This window comes from Anas platyrhynchos, chromosome 1, assembly GCF_047663525.1.
Source record: "Anas platyrhynchos isolate ZD024472 breed Pekin duck chromosome 1, IASCAAS_PekinDuck_T2T, whole genome shotgun sequence".
Classification (NCBI taxonomy): Eukaryota; Metazoa; Chordata; class Aves; order Anseriformes; family Anatidae; genus Anas; species Anas platyrhynchos.
In genome coordinates, this window is record NC_092587.1 from 94,588,675 (window position 1) to 94,607,746 (window position 19,072).

The 19,072-nt window shown below is 41.7% G+C and overlaps 2 protein-coding genes across 13 annotated transcripts in view; one reads left to right on the top strand and one right to left on the bottom strand.

Annotated features, from left to right (window-relative positions):
• Positions 1-1,548, bottom strand: part of PROS1 (protein S) — a 35,579-nt gene extending 34,031 nt beyond the window's left edge. For all 6 annotated transcript variants that reach the window (XR_005267852.2, XR_003494778.3, XR_011803877.1 and 3 more), the window contains exon 1: positions 1,389-1,548. Coding sequence is in view for 2 of the 6 variants with exons in the window: in XM_038183708.2 (XP_038039636.2) it covers positions 1,389-1,467 (79 nt within the window). In the remaining 4 variants the exon portion in view is untranslated. The remainder of the gene's footprint in view (positions 1-1,388) is intronic.
• Positions 1-19,072, top strand: part of ARL13B (ARF like GTPase 13B) — an 86,502-nt gene that overhangs the window by 35,766 nt on the left and 31,664 nt on the right. For 2 of the 7 annotated variants that reach the window (XM_072025006.1, XM_038183745.2), the window contains exons 1-4: positions 1,617-1,765; positions 5,730-5,901; positions 7,307-7,377; positions 12,229-12,478. In XM_072025006.1, the coding sequence (XP_071881107.1) occupies positions 5,843-5,901; positions 7,307-7,377; positions 12,229-12,478 (380 nt within the window). In that variant the 5' untranslated portion in view covers positions 1,617-1,765; positions 5,730-5,842. Of the gene's footprint in view, positions 1-123; positions 304-777; positions 899-1,616; positions 1,766-1,821; positions 2,002-4,947; positions 5,321-5,729; positions 5,902-7,306; positions 7,378-12,228; positions 12,479-19,072 lie in introns of those variants that run through there. The other 5 variants (XM_038183731.2, XM_027449418.3, XM_038183742.2 and 2 more) reach the window with 5 other exon arrangements.

A 19,072-nucleotide genomic window follows, 5' to 3' on the forward strand; every position in this document is an offset into this window, starting at 1 on the left:
GCAGCAATGCTTAGTTTCTAAACTAGTCAACTGTTTATCCTGCTTTCTAAACATTTATAATAATTAACCAAGATGGTTCTTCCTGTCAGATTCTTGCAGACTAATGCTCTGATCCTGCCATAGGATGTACAGTGGACATGGATTTCACACCGAGGTCTGGATATTGACCAATCTGTCCAGAGGGATCAGGTACCATTCCCCTCGATAATGACTGCAGGCTACAGGGATCATAAGCAGACGGTGTGGATTAGAAGAACAACACGATAACGCCTAAGTTTAGGCCAACTGGATGAAGTTCTCAAGGTTTGTATTTGAGTCCTTGATATCACAGACGTCTGTTTTTTTTAAAGCTTCTTAAGGTAAAAGAAAACCATTAAGTAGCACCTGTAGGACCATAAGGAATCCCATATTTACTTCTTCCTAACATATCAGAAAACTTAAACACAATTAAGCTGGCCAACAGGAACATTTACTAAGCCTTTACCTAATTCTATGCTGTTCACTGTTGCAGGTTAATAATGAGAAAAATAGTTTTGTTTAAAATTGATTGGCCATTTAGATGAACAAGAACAGCGTAAGTAGCATTTTTTGATGGAGTACGCCCTCAAGATTTGCTCCTCTTTGTCTTTCTCCGATAAAGATTTGTCCCAAATTGATTTCTGTCTGTTTATGATAGAAAACTGTAGACAGGCATCTTTCCTTTATGCTTATTGTATGGCACAAGCTGCAGTATTAAGATCTGTTTTTTGTTTGTTTGTTTGTTTTCCCCCATCACAGAGATCCCTGGCATGTTCACAGCTGGAGCCAGGGAGCTGGAGGAGACGAACCCCAGACATCTCACAAGGCTCTGATGCCTTTCTTCAATTTCGCACTGTTCAGAGAGAAGCAAGCAGGCAAGGTACGCAGCGGGGAAGGCGAAGGGAACAGAAAGCGTTATGAAACCAGGAGAAAGGGACGTGACGGGAAAGGTTTATTTTTAGGACCCACGGGAAGCTCCCTCATAAAACGACCTCTTATCTTTCCGTGCTGCTCCCTCCGCAGCCCGCATCCCCGGCGCTCAAACAGCAGCCTGGACAGCAAACAGGGGTCGTTCCTCCTGCCTCATTAATGATTAGCGAGCCGCTGCGGCTCCGGCCGCCCGAGGCTGCGTGCTCAGCCCCAAGCCTTCGGTCACTGGGCTTGGAGGAGACCCCCAGGACCCTCAGCTCAGGCCCTCCCCTGCCCCCGCCGTCACCCCCTGCCCCTGTTCCCAGGCACCAGCCCCAGCCTCTCCTTGAACGCCCCCTCCCTGCGCACCCCAGCGCCTCCCAACGCCCACCCTGCGGCCGTTACCGGCTCCTGTCACCGTGAGGAGACCCCCGCCCCGCCGCCCGCCCCGCCCCACTCACAGGTCGCGGCCTCCGCCAGTGCGGCGAGCAGCGCCAGGCGGGCGAGCAGCGGCGGGCAGCGGCCGCCCCGCGGCCTCATGGCTGCAGCGGCGAGCGGGGGGCGCCGGCTGCTCCGCTCGGGGAGGGAGGGGCCGGGGGCGGGCCGCGCCGCAGCCCGGACCGGCCGCCGATTGGCTGACGCGCCGCGGGCGGGGCCGCTATTGGCCGCCTCGCCCCTCCTCCCTGCTCCGCGCTCGCCGCCTTTTTGTCCCTCTCCCCGCGCCGTGAGCGGTAACCAGGGGTTACCGGGGCCTGCGTACGCGGCCCCCGAGGGGGGCGGCCCGGCCCGGCCCGACGGCGGGCACGTGACCGCGGGGCAGCCGGAGCCCGGGACGCGGGTACGGGGCGGGGGGGGGGCTGAGGGGGGCTGCGGCCGTTAGGGCCGTTGGGTCGCCTGACGGGGGGACTGCGAAGAGCCGTTAACGTACAGCGTGGGGATAGAGCGGGATTTACTCGAGAGCGTTAGCAGTTAACGCAGTTGTCTCAGGGTTTTTTTCGTCTCTGCAGTGCTTTTTAACGTTTTCTTCCTCAAAAATTGGGTTCTCGGCCTTCTTCGTCGCGGTGGTTGCGCTCGGTTGGTACCTGGGCGCTGTTCCCGTGTGCCTACAGCTTTCCGTGCGCCTGGGGCGGTGGGCTTGGGGGTGGTGCTTCAGCGCAGCGAGCCGAAAGAGGTCTCGGTGGCAGCTTTTATGCCTGAGACGTTACTTGTGCGCTATCAGGGAACGCGCTCAAACGTGCTGTTTGCATTTAATTGCGGAGATTAATGGTTATTTAGCGTTTCAAACAACAAATGTACAGTCTCCGTAAAATAACGTAACACAATGTTATGCCTATTTCCTGAATAGCGTTGAGCGCCCTCGTCTCTTCCATGTGCCGTGTTTTTGGGATTTTTTTTTTTCTTTGCCATTCTTCTCCTCTCTTGATGTCTTGTATTTGAACAAGACTTCTTTTGTGACATAGGCTTTGGCTGCTCTTCTCTCTCTAACAGTTTCTGTTCATGAATCTCGCCTGAATTTGCGCCAGGGGAGTTTTAGGCTGGATGTTAGGAAGAACTTCTTTACCGAAAGGGTTGTTAGACACTGGAACAGGCTGCCCAGGGAAGTGGTGGAGTCACCATCCCTGGAAGTCTTTAGATGTAGACGTGTAGATGTAGAGCTTAGGGATATGGTTTAGTGGGGACTGTTAGCGTTAGGTCAGAGGTTGGACTCGATGATCTTGAGGTCTCTTCCAACCTAGAGATTCTGTGAATGTTACGGGCCCCATCTGTGCTTTAGAGCCATTTAGTTACAGGCTGTCCAGCTTTGCAGGTTGTGATCACAAAATGGGGTTTGTTCACTTGATGCTCAGACATTGAAAATACTGCGTTTTTGTGAGTTACTCATAGAGCTGTTATGTCCTGCTTTTCAGCAGAATTAGCAAAAATTGGTGTAGCGATGTCATCAGGGTTAGTGTTAGTGCTTGCTTGGGGGTCTTGGTAGTGTAATCCATTTCTTGTGGCTTTTTGGATTCTTCAGAGCATGGTTTTAATGCTTGGAATCATTGCAATCATCGTGGTCTTCTCCTCAGGAGCTTTTCCATTCTTCATGCCCTAGACTTCCTTGCGGAGAAGCTATTCTCAGGTGCTGTTACACAACGCAGCATAAATTTTTAAAGAATATCTCTTGTCTCAGCTTTAGAAGAAATCTGAGCTGTTTCTGATATTGAATGATGGCGGACCTGCACGAAGGCATCCCTGAATGCAGCAGCTTCTTAAGATCAGGAGTCCTTTGTTACTGCCTGTATAAATTATTTAAGCCGTCATTGCTCAATAGGGATGAAATAAGTTTGTTAGGGATAGCTCTTCAATTTTTTCCGTACTTTTTAAATCTAGATTTGGAAGACAATGACTTCAGAAAGGTGTCTTTAATTATTCAGTTTCCTGCTTCATTTGAACTTGGCTTGGTTTGAGGTTATTTTAAATGATAAGAAAGAAATATATTTGTTTAAAAAATGAATTTTGAGAAGCAAGCTTCCTAAAACTTTCTGTGGCAATTCAAAGTGTTACTGCCTTGGGTTAATCTGCTCACGAAGGTAAGTTAGCAGCAGGGAGTATCTGTCTACATCTTGGCTACTCAGATATAAAACCAGTTGTTTTTCGGCTGAAGCTGCTGATCAGATTCTGATCTACAGTGGGATGAGCCAATGAGTTGAGGTGATCGCACACCTTCCTTCTGCAAGGTTTGTGATAAGCTCTGGAGGAGGGTTTGGCATGTTCTCAACCACTGTCCCTTGACAAGCGCACAGATATAATTCCCCTATCCTGTACGTGCATCTGCTCCCCTGGCTGTCGGTGAGAAGAGTTGATGAGCTGGGCCCCATCCATGAAGGACCAGGGAAATGGCATGTTGGGCACTGAGAGCACTCGCTTGGTTCCCTGCAGAAGGCTCATCCTGCATTAGTTTGAGTGGTTCCTGGACCATACAACTCAAATCACGGGTTATTTTCCCCATGCTTTTGCTCTCCTTTAGGTACAGAGTGGATTTCCTCATCCTTCTGCTTTATCCATCAAGTGCACCTGGGTACTTGAGCAAAGACAATCCCACAAGTGGGTTTGCTTCTTGCCAAGGGAGAAGCAACCTGCGCTGTACTGTAACATACACTGAAGTAAGGAGGCTCTGTGACCAGTACACGAGCCTGCTAATAACTGTAATGCTCTCGGATTAAAACTGGCTAATAACTGTAATGCTCTCAGATTAAAACTGTCCTTATTTTGAGCACAGTGTTGGGCACCAAGGACTGTGGTGCGTTGATCCCAGCCAACAGCAAAACACCTACCAGGTACCCTGCAGCTTACTCAGTCCCCTCTTAACCTGGGATGGGGAAAAAGTGAGAAGACGTAGATGGAGATAATTACAATTTAATAGAGAAAGCAAAAGCTGAACATGTAAGCCGGGGGGGGGGGGGAAGCAATTCATTCACTGCTTCCCATCAGCAGCTATTCCCTGTAAAACAGGGCCTCAGCATCCTTCTGGCTGCTTGGGAAAACACGCACAGTGATGATGAACGACCCCCTGTCCTCCTATTTGTTCTCAGCTTTCTGCTGAGTATGACATCGCAGTGTATGGGATGTCCTTTGGTCAGTTTGGGTCTGCTGTCCTGGCTTTGTTCCTTCCCAGCTTCTCGTGCACCGGAGCCAACTCACTGGGAAGGCAGAGCAAGAAAGAGAGAGACTTGATGCCAAGCAATCGCTAAAGCATTGGTGTGGTACCAGCAGTTTTTTAGCCAAAAATACAAAATGTAACACCATACAGGCTGTGAAGGAAATAAACTTCATCCCAGCACTCTGTCAGGGATGTAGTGGCTTTGATGTAGAGCTTAGGGATATGGTTTAGTGGGGACTGTTAGTGTTAGGTTAGAGGTTGGACTCGATGATCTTGAGGTCTCTTCCAACCTAGAAATTCTGTGATTCTGTGATTCTGTGAAATCGTGCACTAAAATTGACCACAGCTCAGGGAAGGCCTTTACTTGAGCACACTTCTGCTGTTAGCTGCAGTAATACTGTTGTAGCTAAAGCGTTTTATAGCTTCTGACTCTATGCATTTCACTGCATGATTTGTGTAAGCTTTACTGTTTCATGCTTGTGTGTGCCTGTAAAGAAATAAATATGCACGTGGTCAAGGAATCATTCCCCATAGTTAAAGCAGCATCAGAAACAGGAACATTCCCTGCTTCTTTCTTTCTTTCTCATGCTTGAAGAGTAGAAAATGGGATTGTAGAATGACAGATGCTTCATTCTTCTATTTAATTTAGTGAAAATTATTAGTCTTTAAGTAGCCTGTTCCTCAAAGTACTCCAGAGAGCCCGGTTTCCTTGATGTGTAAAAGAAACTGACAGTGAATGAATGTACTTAACGGGTATGACATTCTTTGTTTGCTTTTAATGTCTTATCCTGTTATGTTCTTAAGCCTCACCTGTGCTTCAAATTGGTCCTTATTTTCTGTCAGTCAGCAGAGCCGTGAGATGCGATAACTAGGGAAGCACTGGGATTTATTTCGTAGCTTGCTGTTGCACTGCCCTAATTTGCAGGTTTCCTGACGTGCGCTGGTCTTTCACTCCTTTGTTTTGTGAGTACTGTCATGTTGCTGCCCAGATGCATAAAACAGGGGCAAGTGAAGTGTGAAAAGATGGAAGGAGTGAAAGACCCAACAAGACTGTCATGGGGCTGGCTGAAGATGGAGACGCTCTGAAGAGACAGGCTGCTGCCTGGGAAACAGCTTGTCTGCATCATGCTTTGGGTCTAACTGTTTTTGTTTTTCTTGCTAGTGGTGACAAGACAGGACCTGGGCTGCTGCTGTCTCTACAGTCTCTCTGAATTGTTCTGGTCTGTCCACATTGTTCCTGTAGCTTCCGAGGCTCTGGATGGCTAGTGAAGAGGGATGTTCAATCTAATGGCCAATTGTTGCAACTGGTTAAAACGGTGGCAGGAGCCTGTCAGGTAAACATGTGAAAGTGTTCATTTTCTACTTCTGTGCTGACCTTCTTCCCAAACTGTATCTTATGTCATCTCACCAATGCTTCACTTTATTTCATTCCTAGTATATATATTTTTTTAAACTCAAAGATAAAATCTGTTGTTCTTTTTTCCTCCAAGGGAGAATCAATACATGTTCTGAACTTAAAAATGAGATGTTAATCACTTGTAGTTCTGGTACTTTGTTTCTGAGTGAAAGAAAGTATGAAGTTCAAAATGCTGTCCTCCTATTGTTTTCTCTAGTTGGATATCTGGGTGATGCTAGATTGTTTATGTAAAATTCAATCCATTTTGTCTTTTTCATTTAGCTTCTGTACTTTGAGATCATGAAGTGTGGCATGTTATGCTGTACCCCAGTGTAATTCTATTTTATTGTTATTATTTAATTACCCTAATGCTGCATTTTGTGGCCAACTTGATGATCCATTTTCACCTCCAGAATTTTACGGTCTTCGTTTGTTTCTGTTACTTTGAACATCCTGCATCCCTCTGATTAGCAGAGATGAGCAGACCTGTGTAAGCTATACTTTGCATGTGATACTGTTATAGTTTTAAGACTGGAAATAACAATGTTTTTACTGTTCCTTCACTTAAAGGAGCATAAAGTTGAGTAAATTTCTTTGACTTGTCTGAGTATTTCTGAATTGGAGGAATAATCAAGTTATATACATAGATATATTTTTCCTGTGTTTTTGCCTAAAATCCTATTCTAGTACATATTCTAGCCACTATACACCAATTTGAATTTATAAAATAAATAGCACTGTTTCATATGTTTGCAGCTTTCATTGCTCCTGCTTGAAACAAAAGCATGATGAGTACCAGTGCCACTTAATTTATGGTGTCTTATGTTGTCTACCCAGGTTTTTTTCTGTATAGCATTTTTCAGTTGCACTGGTTGAGACGGAAATAAATGACTGGTGTAAGCAAAACGACAGATTTGACTGAAATAGGGAGAGTAAAATACAGGAGAATGGAAATGAAATTAAAGAAACTGCTAAAGAGACCATGACTGTACCAAAAAAATATAAAATTTACAGTACTGTGAAATTAAGCTTCAGCAGGCAAATGCAAGTTAAGAGCAAAGTCATTATCTCCTGTGAAACATTTAGTGTGATGATTGACTTCTTGTTTTATAGCTTGTTCTGCTGTTCTGTCTAATCATATGGTCTGACATATTGAACACCAGATACACAAATGGAATAATGCCTCCCACTTGATATTTTGATACCAATTCTTTCTACTACTTAGTCGTAAATTTGTTATGCATGTATTTTTTTTTTAAAAAAAAAGCTTAAAATAACTGATGTCTAGCTAGAAGAAAAAAGACTTGAAATATCTTTCTTTTTTTTTTTTGTTCCTTATGGAGGAAGGTGACACTAATAATGGTGGGTCTTGATAACGCTGGTAAAACGGCTACAGTCCGAGGAATTCAGGGAGGTAAGCAATTAATTTGTTTATCATTTAACTGAAGCATTGAAAGAGTATAATTGCTCACTTTACATCATTTTTGTCTAAAATATTACTTTATCTCTTAATTTCTCTCTTCTTCCTGTACTGTTGAAAGAAAATTTTGGAGATTGTGCTTTTGTTAGAGTCTTCTACTGAAATTGAGCACGTCACAGGCTCCCCTGTGTGGAGAACTGCAGATAAGGGGGAAAAATAAGAGGTCTTACATGGAAACATGAAGATCCTGATTTCTAATGTCTAGCAGGTCATGCTAGGGTGACTTAAAAAGTATGTTCCCACAGACCTGTGCTTTATGCTCAGGAAAAGCAGCAGAGCAAGCTCTGCTTGTTGGCCAGTGCAGGTAAGATCATGTTGAACTAATGCAGAGTAAATCAGTGCTAATTTAACACACCAGCAGCAGTTGACAAGCAGCATTGTTACTGCTCCACTGCATGTCTTTCAAAGGTAGCAATATGGCATAGTGGAAAGGTGGATAATATGCAGACGGCTACCTCTTAAGACGTTGCACCATGCAGCCTAGAGCCATTGGTCTGCTTGGACAGTTAGTCCACAGAGTTGTTTTCAATTATTTTGGAAATACCAGATCAAAGTGTTCATAGTACCTCAGTGCTTATGTGGCTTGAGTTGCCCACTGTATCGTTACTGTGCAAAATATAAATTTGCAGCAAAATCTGTTCTGGATAATGGCTCTTGTTTTGATTTCATGAGCATCATAGCATATTTGTGGACAGGAAGAACTTTTTCAGTATTTCACGAAATGGGTGAAGGAACACTGTAACTACAAGTAAGCTGTCTGTCTCTGTTGGTTGCTTAATTTAAGCGAAAGCAAGTGTAGGAAAAAATCTCAGAAGTCTGTAGGCAACATTCTAATTCACAATTAGCTTGAATCAATGCATTGAAGCAGAATATTCTGGTTAATGAAGTGTTTCACATCTCGGTGTACACAAGGGAAATCAGAGGACCAAATTCTTTACGTGGTCACAATCACAGAATGAATGAGGTTGTAAGGGACCTCTGGAGATCACCTAGTCCAACTCCAGCTCAATCAGGGTCACTTAGTGAATGTTGCACAGTATCACATCCAGATGGGTTTTCAGTCTCCAGAGAAGGAGACTGCAACTTTTTCCAGTGCTCTGCCACCCTCACAGTAAAGAGTTTTTTCCTCATATTCAGGTGGAACTTCCTGTGTTTCACTTTGTGCCTATTCCCATTCATCCTATAGCTGGGCACCACCAAGAAGTCTGGCCCTGTCATCTTTAAGCCCTGAAGATATTTATATACATTGATAAGATCCCCCTCTCAGCCTTCTCTTCTCTAGGCTAAACAGGCTTAGCTCCCTCAGACATTCCTCATAAGAGAGAAGCTCCAATCCCTGAATTCTCTTTGTAGCCCTCTGCTGGACTCTCTCCAGGAGCTACAGGTTTGTACTGGGGAGCCCAGAGATGGACCCAGTACTCCAGATGTGGCCACACCAGGGCTGAGTGGATGGGGAGGATCACCTCCCTTCACCTCGACCTGCTGGCAAAATTCCTCCTAACACACCATATGATCCCACTGGCCTTCTTGACCACAAGGGCATGTTGCTGGCTTACGGTTAACTTGTTGCCCACCAGGACTCCCAGGTGCCTCTTTGCAGAGCTGCTTTCCAGCAGGTCAGCCCCCAGCTTGTACTGGTGCCTAGGGTTATTCCTCCCAGGGTACAGAACCCTGTGCTTGACTTTGTTGAACTTCTTGAGGTTCCCCTCTGCCAAGTCGCTGGGTCCCTCTGAATGGCAGCACAGCCTTCTGGTCTGTCAGCCACTCCTCCCAGCGTTGTATCATCAGCAAACTTGCTGAGGGTGCGCTTTGTCCCTTCTTCCTGGTCATTGATGAGTAAGTTGAACAGGACCAGAGCCAGTAATGACCCCTGGGGACACTGCTAGCTACAGGCCTTCAACTAGACCCTGTGCCACTGATCACAGCCCTCTGAGCTCTGCCATCCAGCCAGTTCTCCATCCACCTTGCTGACCTCTCACCTAACCCACGCTTCGTGTTCTTACCTGTGAGGGTGTCATGGGAGATGGTGTCAAAAGACTTGCTGAAGTCAAGGTAGACAACATCTACTGGCTGGGTAGAGGAGGGGAGAGCAGTCATGCCTTTGTAGAAGGCTATCAGATTGGTTAAGCATGATTTCCACTTGGTGAATCCCTGCCAATTCCTCCTCGTCACTTCTCTACTTCTCCGCTTAGAGATGACATCTAGAATGAGCAGTTCCATCGCCTTTCCAGGGATGGAGGTGAGTCTGACTGCCTTGTAGTTTCCAAGGTCCTCCTTTTTGCCCTTTCTGAACACTGGAGTGACACCGGCTTTCTTCCAGTCCTCACATACCTCCCCTGTTCTCCACGACCTTTTGAAAATGATGGAGAATGGCTTAGCAATAACATCCACTAAGTGCCCCAGCGCTCGTGAGTGTATCCTGTCTGGGCCCATGGATTTGCACGTATCAAGTTTGCTTAAGTGATCTCTAATCCTATCCTCCTTAGCCAAGGGAAAGTCTTCCTTTCTGTTGTGTGTGCAAAAGCAGCTTTCTGGTGACTGCACTGTAAATGTGCGCATATCAGTAAGCTTTATATAAAATCAATATCATATGCATGTATAACTAGAATAAGGTTCCATAAAAGGAAATTGAATGTGTACATGTAATGCATTAGCAATGGCTCTGGTGATACATTTTATATCATTATCTATCTCTAGAATAGCACTAGCAGTTTTCTAGGGACTTACGTAGGTAAGAGACCACTTCATTTTGGAGGGTCCTTCGCATTGTCCAATAACACTTGCAAGTAGGATATGATTTGAGATAAAACTTGTGCTAATGAGAACAAATATTCTCTAAGTTATTTTTCCTTTTGAGATTGGCTTTCCAAATAACTTTCATTGTGTTTACATAGGAGACTACCAAGTAGTGTTTTGACAGACTCAGAGGCTCCATGTCGGCTTTCTGTTTATGCTTGTTATGCAAGCTCACTGACTTGCTAAATTGCGAAAAAAGTTAGGGACATAAATGAGAGGTTATTCCTGAATCTTTATTCCGAAAACATGAGTGCTTCATTATTTTGTCTTCCATTCTGTTTAAAGATCAACTTTAATACCTTTATCAGGGAAAAGTGACTGTTACTTCTGAAAGCAAGTTTGTTTGTTGGAAAAAAAAGAGAGATGGATACTTGTAAAGAGGAACTCTTGGAAAGGATACTTCTGACTTCTGTGCCCGTTTCCCAAGGCTTCAATACTATTTGCCTTAGAAAGCAATTATTTTTTTCCTTAACAGAGCTTGCAGAAATTAGAACCTTCACTTAGTTTTCAGGGTTGATTTAAAATATATATATACCCATGTTCTCTTTTTTGCCTGTGCAAGTCATGCTGCATACGAGAGGAGGTGACAGTTGCAATTGGTGGGTTTTAGCAGAAGCCTGTTCCAAATGTATTTCTGTTCTTAGGACTCTTAAACCTGTGCAAATTAACATAGCCTCCGAAGTTGTATTTGCCAAAATGGGTCTGCAGCTTATACAGCAGATGCTGTTCCTTTTTTTTTTTGCTGTTTTTTTTTTTTTTTTTTTTTTAACATGAAGACTATTACTGGAGACCCTGCAGGACTTAACAGGACTAAATGTTTCAGTGGTATCACCTTCATTTTAGTACCATCAATAACTTTAATTCTTAATAAGCTCTCATGCTCTTATTGTTCTCTTGTACAGGCAAATATAGCCGACTGTCCAAACTACTTCTCAAAACAAAGTTTGAGGTTTGAAGTTGGAATTTGTCACAAACAGGTGTCTCCCTTCTGTAGCTGGAGTCTTGGCTTATGCTGCTGTGTCAGGGGGGCTGTTCTGGATCCCCATCTTGGGTGTGACAAGGATTTCTCTTCCTCTCAGAAAAGGGATCTGGGAGCAGCAGACTGTTAGGAATTTAGCTTCTGTGCTGCTCTCCAGGTTGGTCTGTGCTTTTGACCATGACTTTGCTGCTTCCTCTCAACAAGCTGAATTTTACATCTGTTTTTTTCCCACCTTCTGTTAGCAAGCTACATAAAACAGTTGCAGAAATCCAATTAACTCACCCCTGCAGAGTCAGCTTAGTAGTGTGAGGCAAGTGCAGGCTTTCTTTGCCATTGAGGAAGACAGCAAGTAGAAGTGCTACATATAAAGCTACAGTTTTTTAGTGTATCGCATGGCAAACTCAAAAACAGAAAATAAGTGACAACAAAAGCCAAGCTTCCCTTGAATAAAGGTTCTCATTTCAGGAGAACCTGGCTTGGTGCTTTTTAAAGGCTGATCAGACAGCTGCTTTATCTCGGCCCTTGATTTGAGCTTTTGAAGCCATTTTGGCAACCATGAAGGATAAAGAAGAAATCTGGCAGAACACAAGGCTTCCCAGTTCATAATATATTAACTGTTTTGTTTTGCTTCTCAAATTTGGATTAATACCATACAAATGCTATATAACTGTTCAGAAGGGAGCACCTAGGGTAAGGTTGTGTGTAAAAGTAAAAACTACAATTCATTTTAACTGTGGTGTTAAATATTAAAAATTGCCCTTTTTTTTTTCTTCTGGTGTTAAATCAATGTAAAATAATTGGTTGAGAGTAATGTGTTAATTTGAAATTATCTTAGGAAAAGGAAAATATTAATGTAAAATATGTGGTTAGCAACGTAGTGTCACTTAACAGTGAGGGTTTGCTCCATGTGTTCAGAATACAGATTGTGCTACAGAAATCAAAATGTAAAATCCTCTTAAAATAGCTAAGGCAACTTTTTACTGAAGGCTTTCTTCTTTGATCTCTAACAGAGTCTCCTGAAGACGTAGCGCCAACGGTTGGGTTTTCCAAGATTGACCTGAAACAGGGACGCTTTGAAGTCACTATCTTTGATTTAGGAGGTGGAAAACGAATTAGGAACATCTGGAGAAATTACTATGCTGAGTCTTACGGTGTAATATTTGTCGTGGATTCCAGTGACATTGAAAGAATGGAAGAAACAAAGCAAGCCATGACAGAAGTTTTAAACAGCCCTAAGATATCAGGGAAACCCGTGTTAGTGTAAGTATTATATACAGACTTCCAAGTTATCATTAGAAAAATATTTACTAATTTGACCTTGGGTATACTTTCCAAAGAAGTATTTGTGTATAGTATCTACATAATATATACTGATGGCACTGTTGTTTTAGCACTGACCAATGCTAATTAGTTTTATGGTCTTTCCAAAGTGTGTGTTTGTACCATCTTAATGTTATAGTAGTTAACAAAGCCTTTTCTTTCTTTTTTTCTTTCTTTCTTTTCCTCATTCTCACCTTCCCTCTGGATTTGTACATGCTGACATGCTAAATCGATTCACTGCATCTGACATTAGAGTTTTTTATTTAACCTTTTATTAAGTCTTTATATTTGTTTCCCGTCTCTTTCAGTAGCAGTGGAAAAAATCCATAAGATCTGTTTAAACTCTTTCTTTCAGATTTTAGTATTGCTTAATACGATAGGGCAGGTTAAAGGCTGTGCAAGTCTGACATGGTGACTTCTTGTGAAAATGTTGTTACTGTTTAGGCCTAGATCAATTCCATAAATTGTAAATGATTGTTTATATTCTGCGATACCAGTAAACATAAAAATGTCTTGTTCACCTAACACACGGTGGTGCTACTGATGCATGATCAGCAAAATCTTGTTAAAGGAAGCTTACCTCACTAGTACTTCGCATTTGCTTGTGCTTCAGTGCATTTTTTTTTTTTTTTTAATTTCGAAGGTCTGGAAATTCTTACACAGAACAGATAAAAACTAATCAATTTCTCTGCTTAAAAACTAAGTTTTGTAAAATACTGTAACGTTTCTGTTAAATTCAGCAACGGGGGGAAAAAGAGAACAAACATCAGTTTAAGGTTACAAAATAAGCTATGAAAGCTGAAAATGGTTTCTCAGGACAATATCTCTGGTGGGTGTAAGAACTCTATAATTCAGTGATTGTACGATATCTCCATAGTCTCATAAAGAATCTGTGCTTAAAGCTAAGAAGAGATGCCTTTTAAGGCGTAGTGATTCTCTGGTGGTTTGAGAGCGAAGCTGGCTAATCTGTTTTGATGAAACAGAGTGTATAGTTCAGCAAGCTAATAGTGTATGTGTTGAAAAATAGATTAGACTTTAAATTCCGTTTCTGTCTGAATGTTCGTGGTATAGGGAAAGCAATAAAACCATTTTAATGCAGCTAGTTTAACTCAGATCTCTCCTTCTGAAAAATGAACCAGTGACAGTTGACAACTGTGCAGAGTTGCAAAATAAATATAACTTCATTTTTTTTTCATATAAATCTTTGTCCTAATCCTGTAATAGAGCTGATGTGGGCGGTTGGCTGTATCTGCACAGAGCCCACATGCCTTCCTGGGACTCGATCCTGGTTTTTGATCCATGTCAGTAGCTAATCAGGAGGCAGAATCTATTAACTGAGTCTAATAGTGACTAAACTAAGTTTGCTAGTGTTATTGCCTTCAAACTGGTTGACCCTCAAGCCTTTGAACAGAATTTGCTCTGGCGGTGTCCCAGTTCTATGAAGATAAATGGTAGTTCATTGTCTTATGATCCCTGTACACGTCTGCATCTTGAGTTGCAAATTCTTTTCTGTGTTGTCTGTTTTCTGTTCAGTGTCTGCTCATGGCATAGTGATGCTGCTCAGATAAGCAAATTTTGATGTTAAGCAATGGATAAAATACGTGCTGAATCATGAAGTTTATTTATGTAAATATATCTCCTTTTTAACTTTAAAAAATTAAAAAAGAAATAATGTAACCTAATTTAGATAAAAGGATATATTTTTTTAACATTGTAAAAAGTATCTGTGACTGCAGGGTCTGGCTCATTAGAGTAAAAAGATCTCTGATAGGAAAATGGAATAAAACTTTTCTCCAGATATTTTTAAGCCACTGCTATGTGACAATAGATTTGTCCATTGCTCTACATCTTCGTTCATATTCATTTGCTTTCAAGATGTATTCATCTGCACTGTAGAATTATTTTTAAAAAGCAATAACAAATAAAAAGGGATCAAACTTCAAATAACTTCAAATGGGAAACATTTAATTGTCACTAGGAAAGGCTTGGGAGTGTTCAACAAAGTCCTTCACTGAAGTAGACTAATTAAACTTTCTTTTCCCCCTTTTGAACAGTGCAGTAATCATGTGGTTTGTCTACACAGAGATGTAGTTGTTTGGTCCTTCTCCTTTCCTCCCACCCTTCTCTCCCCTGACCTTTTGTTCCTTCGGTGCTGACACTACAGTGAGCTGAGTGTGGCAGCTGACTGGCTTATTTCTTCTCTTTCAGGTTTTTAAAAAATTATCTTTTTTTAATGCTAGCTTTTTCCAGTAAATAACTTCCTACTCCATCTTTGAATATTGGAATACTTTATCCTAATTTGTTTTATATCAGAACAAACAATCATCCTTTCTGAAAAGTGTTGGGAACTTATGGCAATTTATGGCACCATATGTAGTCTTAGATGTCTGTTTCTCTTAATGCATGTGTGCTGTGAGTAGTGCTAGCACGACACCACTATGAACCATTGTTGGGTAGAAGGGTCGCCTTGTTAGATGAAGAACAAGATCCATTATTAGAGAGTTTGGGGTGCGATCTTTGTTACAGAGTGAAGTAGAGTTGGAGTCATTGGCCTATTCCACCTCTTGCTGTCTTTCTCCCATCCCAACCAACTTCGTTATGGCATGCCCTAATCCCTAACAGTATACCTGTGTAGGTAGCAGCTCTGCTCTTTGCCAGAAGACAACACACTGCTGGCAGGAGAAGGGTGAGGGGGGGAGACAGCTCTTGCTCCTCATCCTCCCTGTTACAGGGATGCACAGCAAGCCTGATGCAGGGAGAAGTGGAGACCCAGGAAGAGAATACATTCAATTGTGAAGCGTGGGCATAAAGCTGGTACTTGATGCTTTATATTACAATACTGTGGAGATATAAGAGTTCTGATATTGTTATCAGTGTGATATCAGTGTGATACTTGCATCATATTGAATTGGGACAGTGGCATCTTACTATCTGTCAGTGCATCACAATGTAATTTTAAGACTTCTTTTCCTAAGATACTGATGTTGAGGCTGTTATTGACTGTTGGTACAAATTACTTGACATTTTTACTGTACAGTGTTGCTACTTGAATTTGTCTGCTTATGTAGGGTTTTTAAAATATTTAGGTGCTTAAGTAGTTAATCAGTCTGGTAAGTATGGGGAAACTAACTCTCAGAGAGTAAGACCTGGTGGTTCTTGTGCTCGTGAGTCAATTCTTCTGTCAGCATCCTCAAGATTTATAGAGGTATGCAAGATTTTCTTCTTTTAAAACTTTATCCTGCATTTTATCAGAAAGAAACACCTACGTTTAATATTATGAATACAAATACTGTTGAAGTATTTGAAATAAACATACAAGAGGCAATATCAAACTCCATGTGTTGATGTTTTTATATCAGAGAGATTGCTGGGCAGGTTTTTTAAGTAGAAAGCTGTTTTCTACCTTTTATTTAGGTGATGAGGGAATATAATCTTCAATATTTCACATTTCTTATTGGAATTATAGCCTCTCTGCTTCAGTTTCTTTTTGTTAGTTACACCTAACTGTGTAAATAATGGAAAAAAAAACGCACACATTGCAAAGTTAATTTTAGTGATTACTTCAGCCTACATAATTTCAGCTCTTAATCATTCTGGATATTGAATATCAATCTCTCATGATGTCAGTGTAATAATAGCACCTTGTGCTTTTTTTTTAAAAAAAAAAAAAAAACAACTTTGCTCAAGACTTGATGTCTTTCCTCTCAGAAAGTCTTCATCATGTTACTTAGATTTGTTTCGCAGTTTTCTGACAATATTCAGCAGAAAACTACTTTATTTACTTGAATATGGATAGGCTGTTTTCTTCCTGACTATTACCGAAGATTGAATTTTCTTTCAGGATTTAAAGTATGGCTTACCTTTATTTGAAGTAACTATTGTCTATTTGCCTGGTTAGACATCTTTGTGTTGTGAAAAGGAAGGGCTAGCACAGAAACACACTTCTCTCACAGATATGCATGCTTGTGTGGACACTTCTGCCATGGGGGATGCTGCATCGACGGGTGGTGTTTGTTGTATTTTGGTCTTCACTGTCAGCCGTGCCTGAGATAATTCTTCAGAGAACTACAGTAATGCCTTTTTTGTTTTAAGGGCTGTGTATGGAAAGAGGGCTGCTATGTATCTTGTTTTGTAAAAGTGAGGACAGGAATAGGAGATGGGGTGGTGTTTCTGTGTATGCATACACACATGAGTATGTGTGTCTGTATTCGTGTGTGTGTGTGTATATATACATATATTTGTGTGTGTGAAAGAGCATGTTGGTCATAGCAGATTTTTCCCTTTATTGATTATGGGCTTGTTTCTACTCTGTCTTTGGAATGAAAACATGGCTCCATAAATGCAACAGTTAAGGGAGATTATATAATGGAATAGTATCAGTGCTGTCGTTATCAGGTTTTATTTTTTTTCTCTACTGTGTAAATAATCTTTTTTCACTTTAAAGTTCAGACCTCTGGTTGCACTTTAACAGTTAATCTCAGCAGTGATATTAAGCTGGGATGGAACAAATCCACCTATTTCTAAATCTAGCAATGCTAGTTGGTAGTCCCTTTTGATAGATTAATTGCATCTGGTGGGGAAAAAATCAAAGGCATCTAGCTCAGTTAGAGTATTGCAGAATTGCAGCGCAATTTGGTCTGAGTGTATCCAGATATAGTGGTATTGATTGTCTTTGCACAGCATAAAGGAATGTATTTAGAAATACATTCCTGTGGTGGTTTTTGTTTTTTTTGAAATAACTTTTTCATCTCAGTTGCACTGTTCTTTTCCACTTAGAATTGCATTAGAGCACTGTATCTCATTCGGTTCCCAAAGGGGTTATGTACAGGGCAGATGTCACTCACTGGGACAAGCGAAAATAATCTCCATCTACTTGCTTTTCTGCAGAAATAACTGCTGCTAGAAAATGAAGCAGTGGTGTGCTTCCTGTCTTGCCAATTCAGCCATTTCATAGGAACATCTAAGTTATCTTCAGGGACTGGTTGAGTCAATGGCTAGCTGCTTTTAGCTCTTTCCCACATTTTGTAGCTCATAATATTGAGGGACACATGAAGGTAACTCATCAGAAGGTGACAAAAATACAAAACAAACAGTGTGCGTAACACAGAAGGATAAGTAGCTCTGTGAACTGCTGAACTATTAAATCTGAAAAGTAAGTTCTTAGGTACCTTATACAATTCTTGTACTGAAGATTTGCATTCAGTTAAGGTGTTAAAAGAAAACTGCATATTAAATTCGTGAAACAGTGGGAATTTAACCCAATCCCACTGTGAAGTGTGATTTTAATTGTGATTTTAAAAAATATATGTATTTCCATGCACTTACATGGGTAGGGAGGTGTGTATGCCCACATCCATGCATGGAAATGGCATCGCTATGAATGAAAATTTGAAAAGATGGAATTAAAAAAAAAAAAAGTACAAAGGAAATAAAAAGTAAATAGATGGAAGGATGATACAAGTGCTGTTGATAGGTTGGTGCAATTGAAGCCTGGAGGGTGTGTAGCCAACAGTCTGACCTGAATGAAGCTGATACAAAAAGAAATCGGAGTTTGCCTCTTATCTAATCCTTGCTAGCATCTCTGGACTGGATTCCACCGCAAGTCCTCCAGGCGTGAAGTGTTAGCAGCTGACATACTCAGCGTAGCTATCTGTAGATGTAGAGTATCTGGCATCTATAAGGATTAAACTAGGCTGCAATATAAAGCTTTAGAAGGAGAATTAATTAAAATGATGGTATGTCTAAATCTTTCAAGGATGCTTAAGTCAATACACACTGAATTGCCTTCTTGTATGTGTCCTGTATCCATTTTAGGTACTAAGGTAAAGTATTCCTATTTCCCTTTACTTATAATACTAATTTAGCCATCAATCCTGCACTCTTAAATGAGGATCCTAGGTTTCTATAAATAGCAGAATTTCACAGGACCATTTAGTGTTTTGGAAACTCCCAGCTGGTGCTTCTGGCCACTCCTGTAGCAGTGCAAATAAAGATCTGGCCTCGCTGCAGAAAAGACAGTGAACACAACCGTTGATTACACTACAGTGAATCCAGGCTAGCAAGGGGCTGTAGCATGTGACATAAGGAGAGCAAGAACGCTGCATTTGTTTCAGACTTCAGAAGGAAACAAGGAGGGGAAATCTTACTGCTGCCTACCAGTGCTTATTAGGGAAGCGTGGAGAAAACTGAACGTGGCTCTTCTCAGAGGGGTGCTGATAGGCTGAGAAGTGGAGGACAAGAGGCTCCACCAGGGAAATGTTTATCTAGATAAGACCAAGAGGCTGAGCAAGGCATTGGTCTGGATTTCACCCAGAAATTCCTTCTGATGTAATTCTCTGGTTCCAGGTTATAAAATTTTTTTGTAAGGATTAATTTTTTTGATTTGTTACTAATGGAAGTGAGACTAGAGGCAACTGCATATTTGGATAGGCCAGGCAGCAGTAAGAACATGTCTTATCATGGAGTAATAGAAGTATCATTTTCCCCCCACCATCACCTGGTAGGTGTCTGCCTAGGTAGTTGAATAATGTAAGT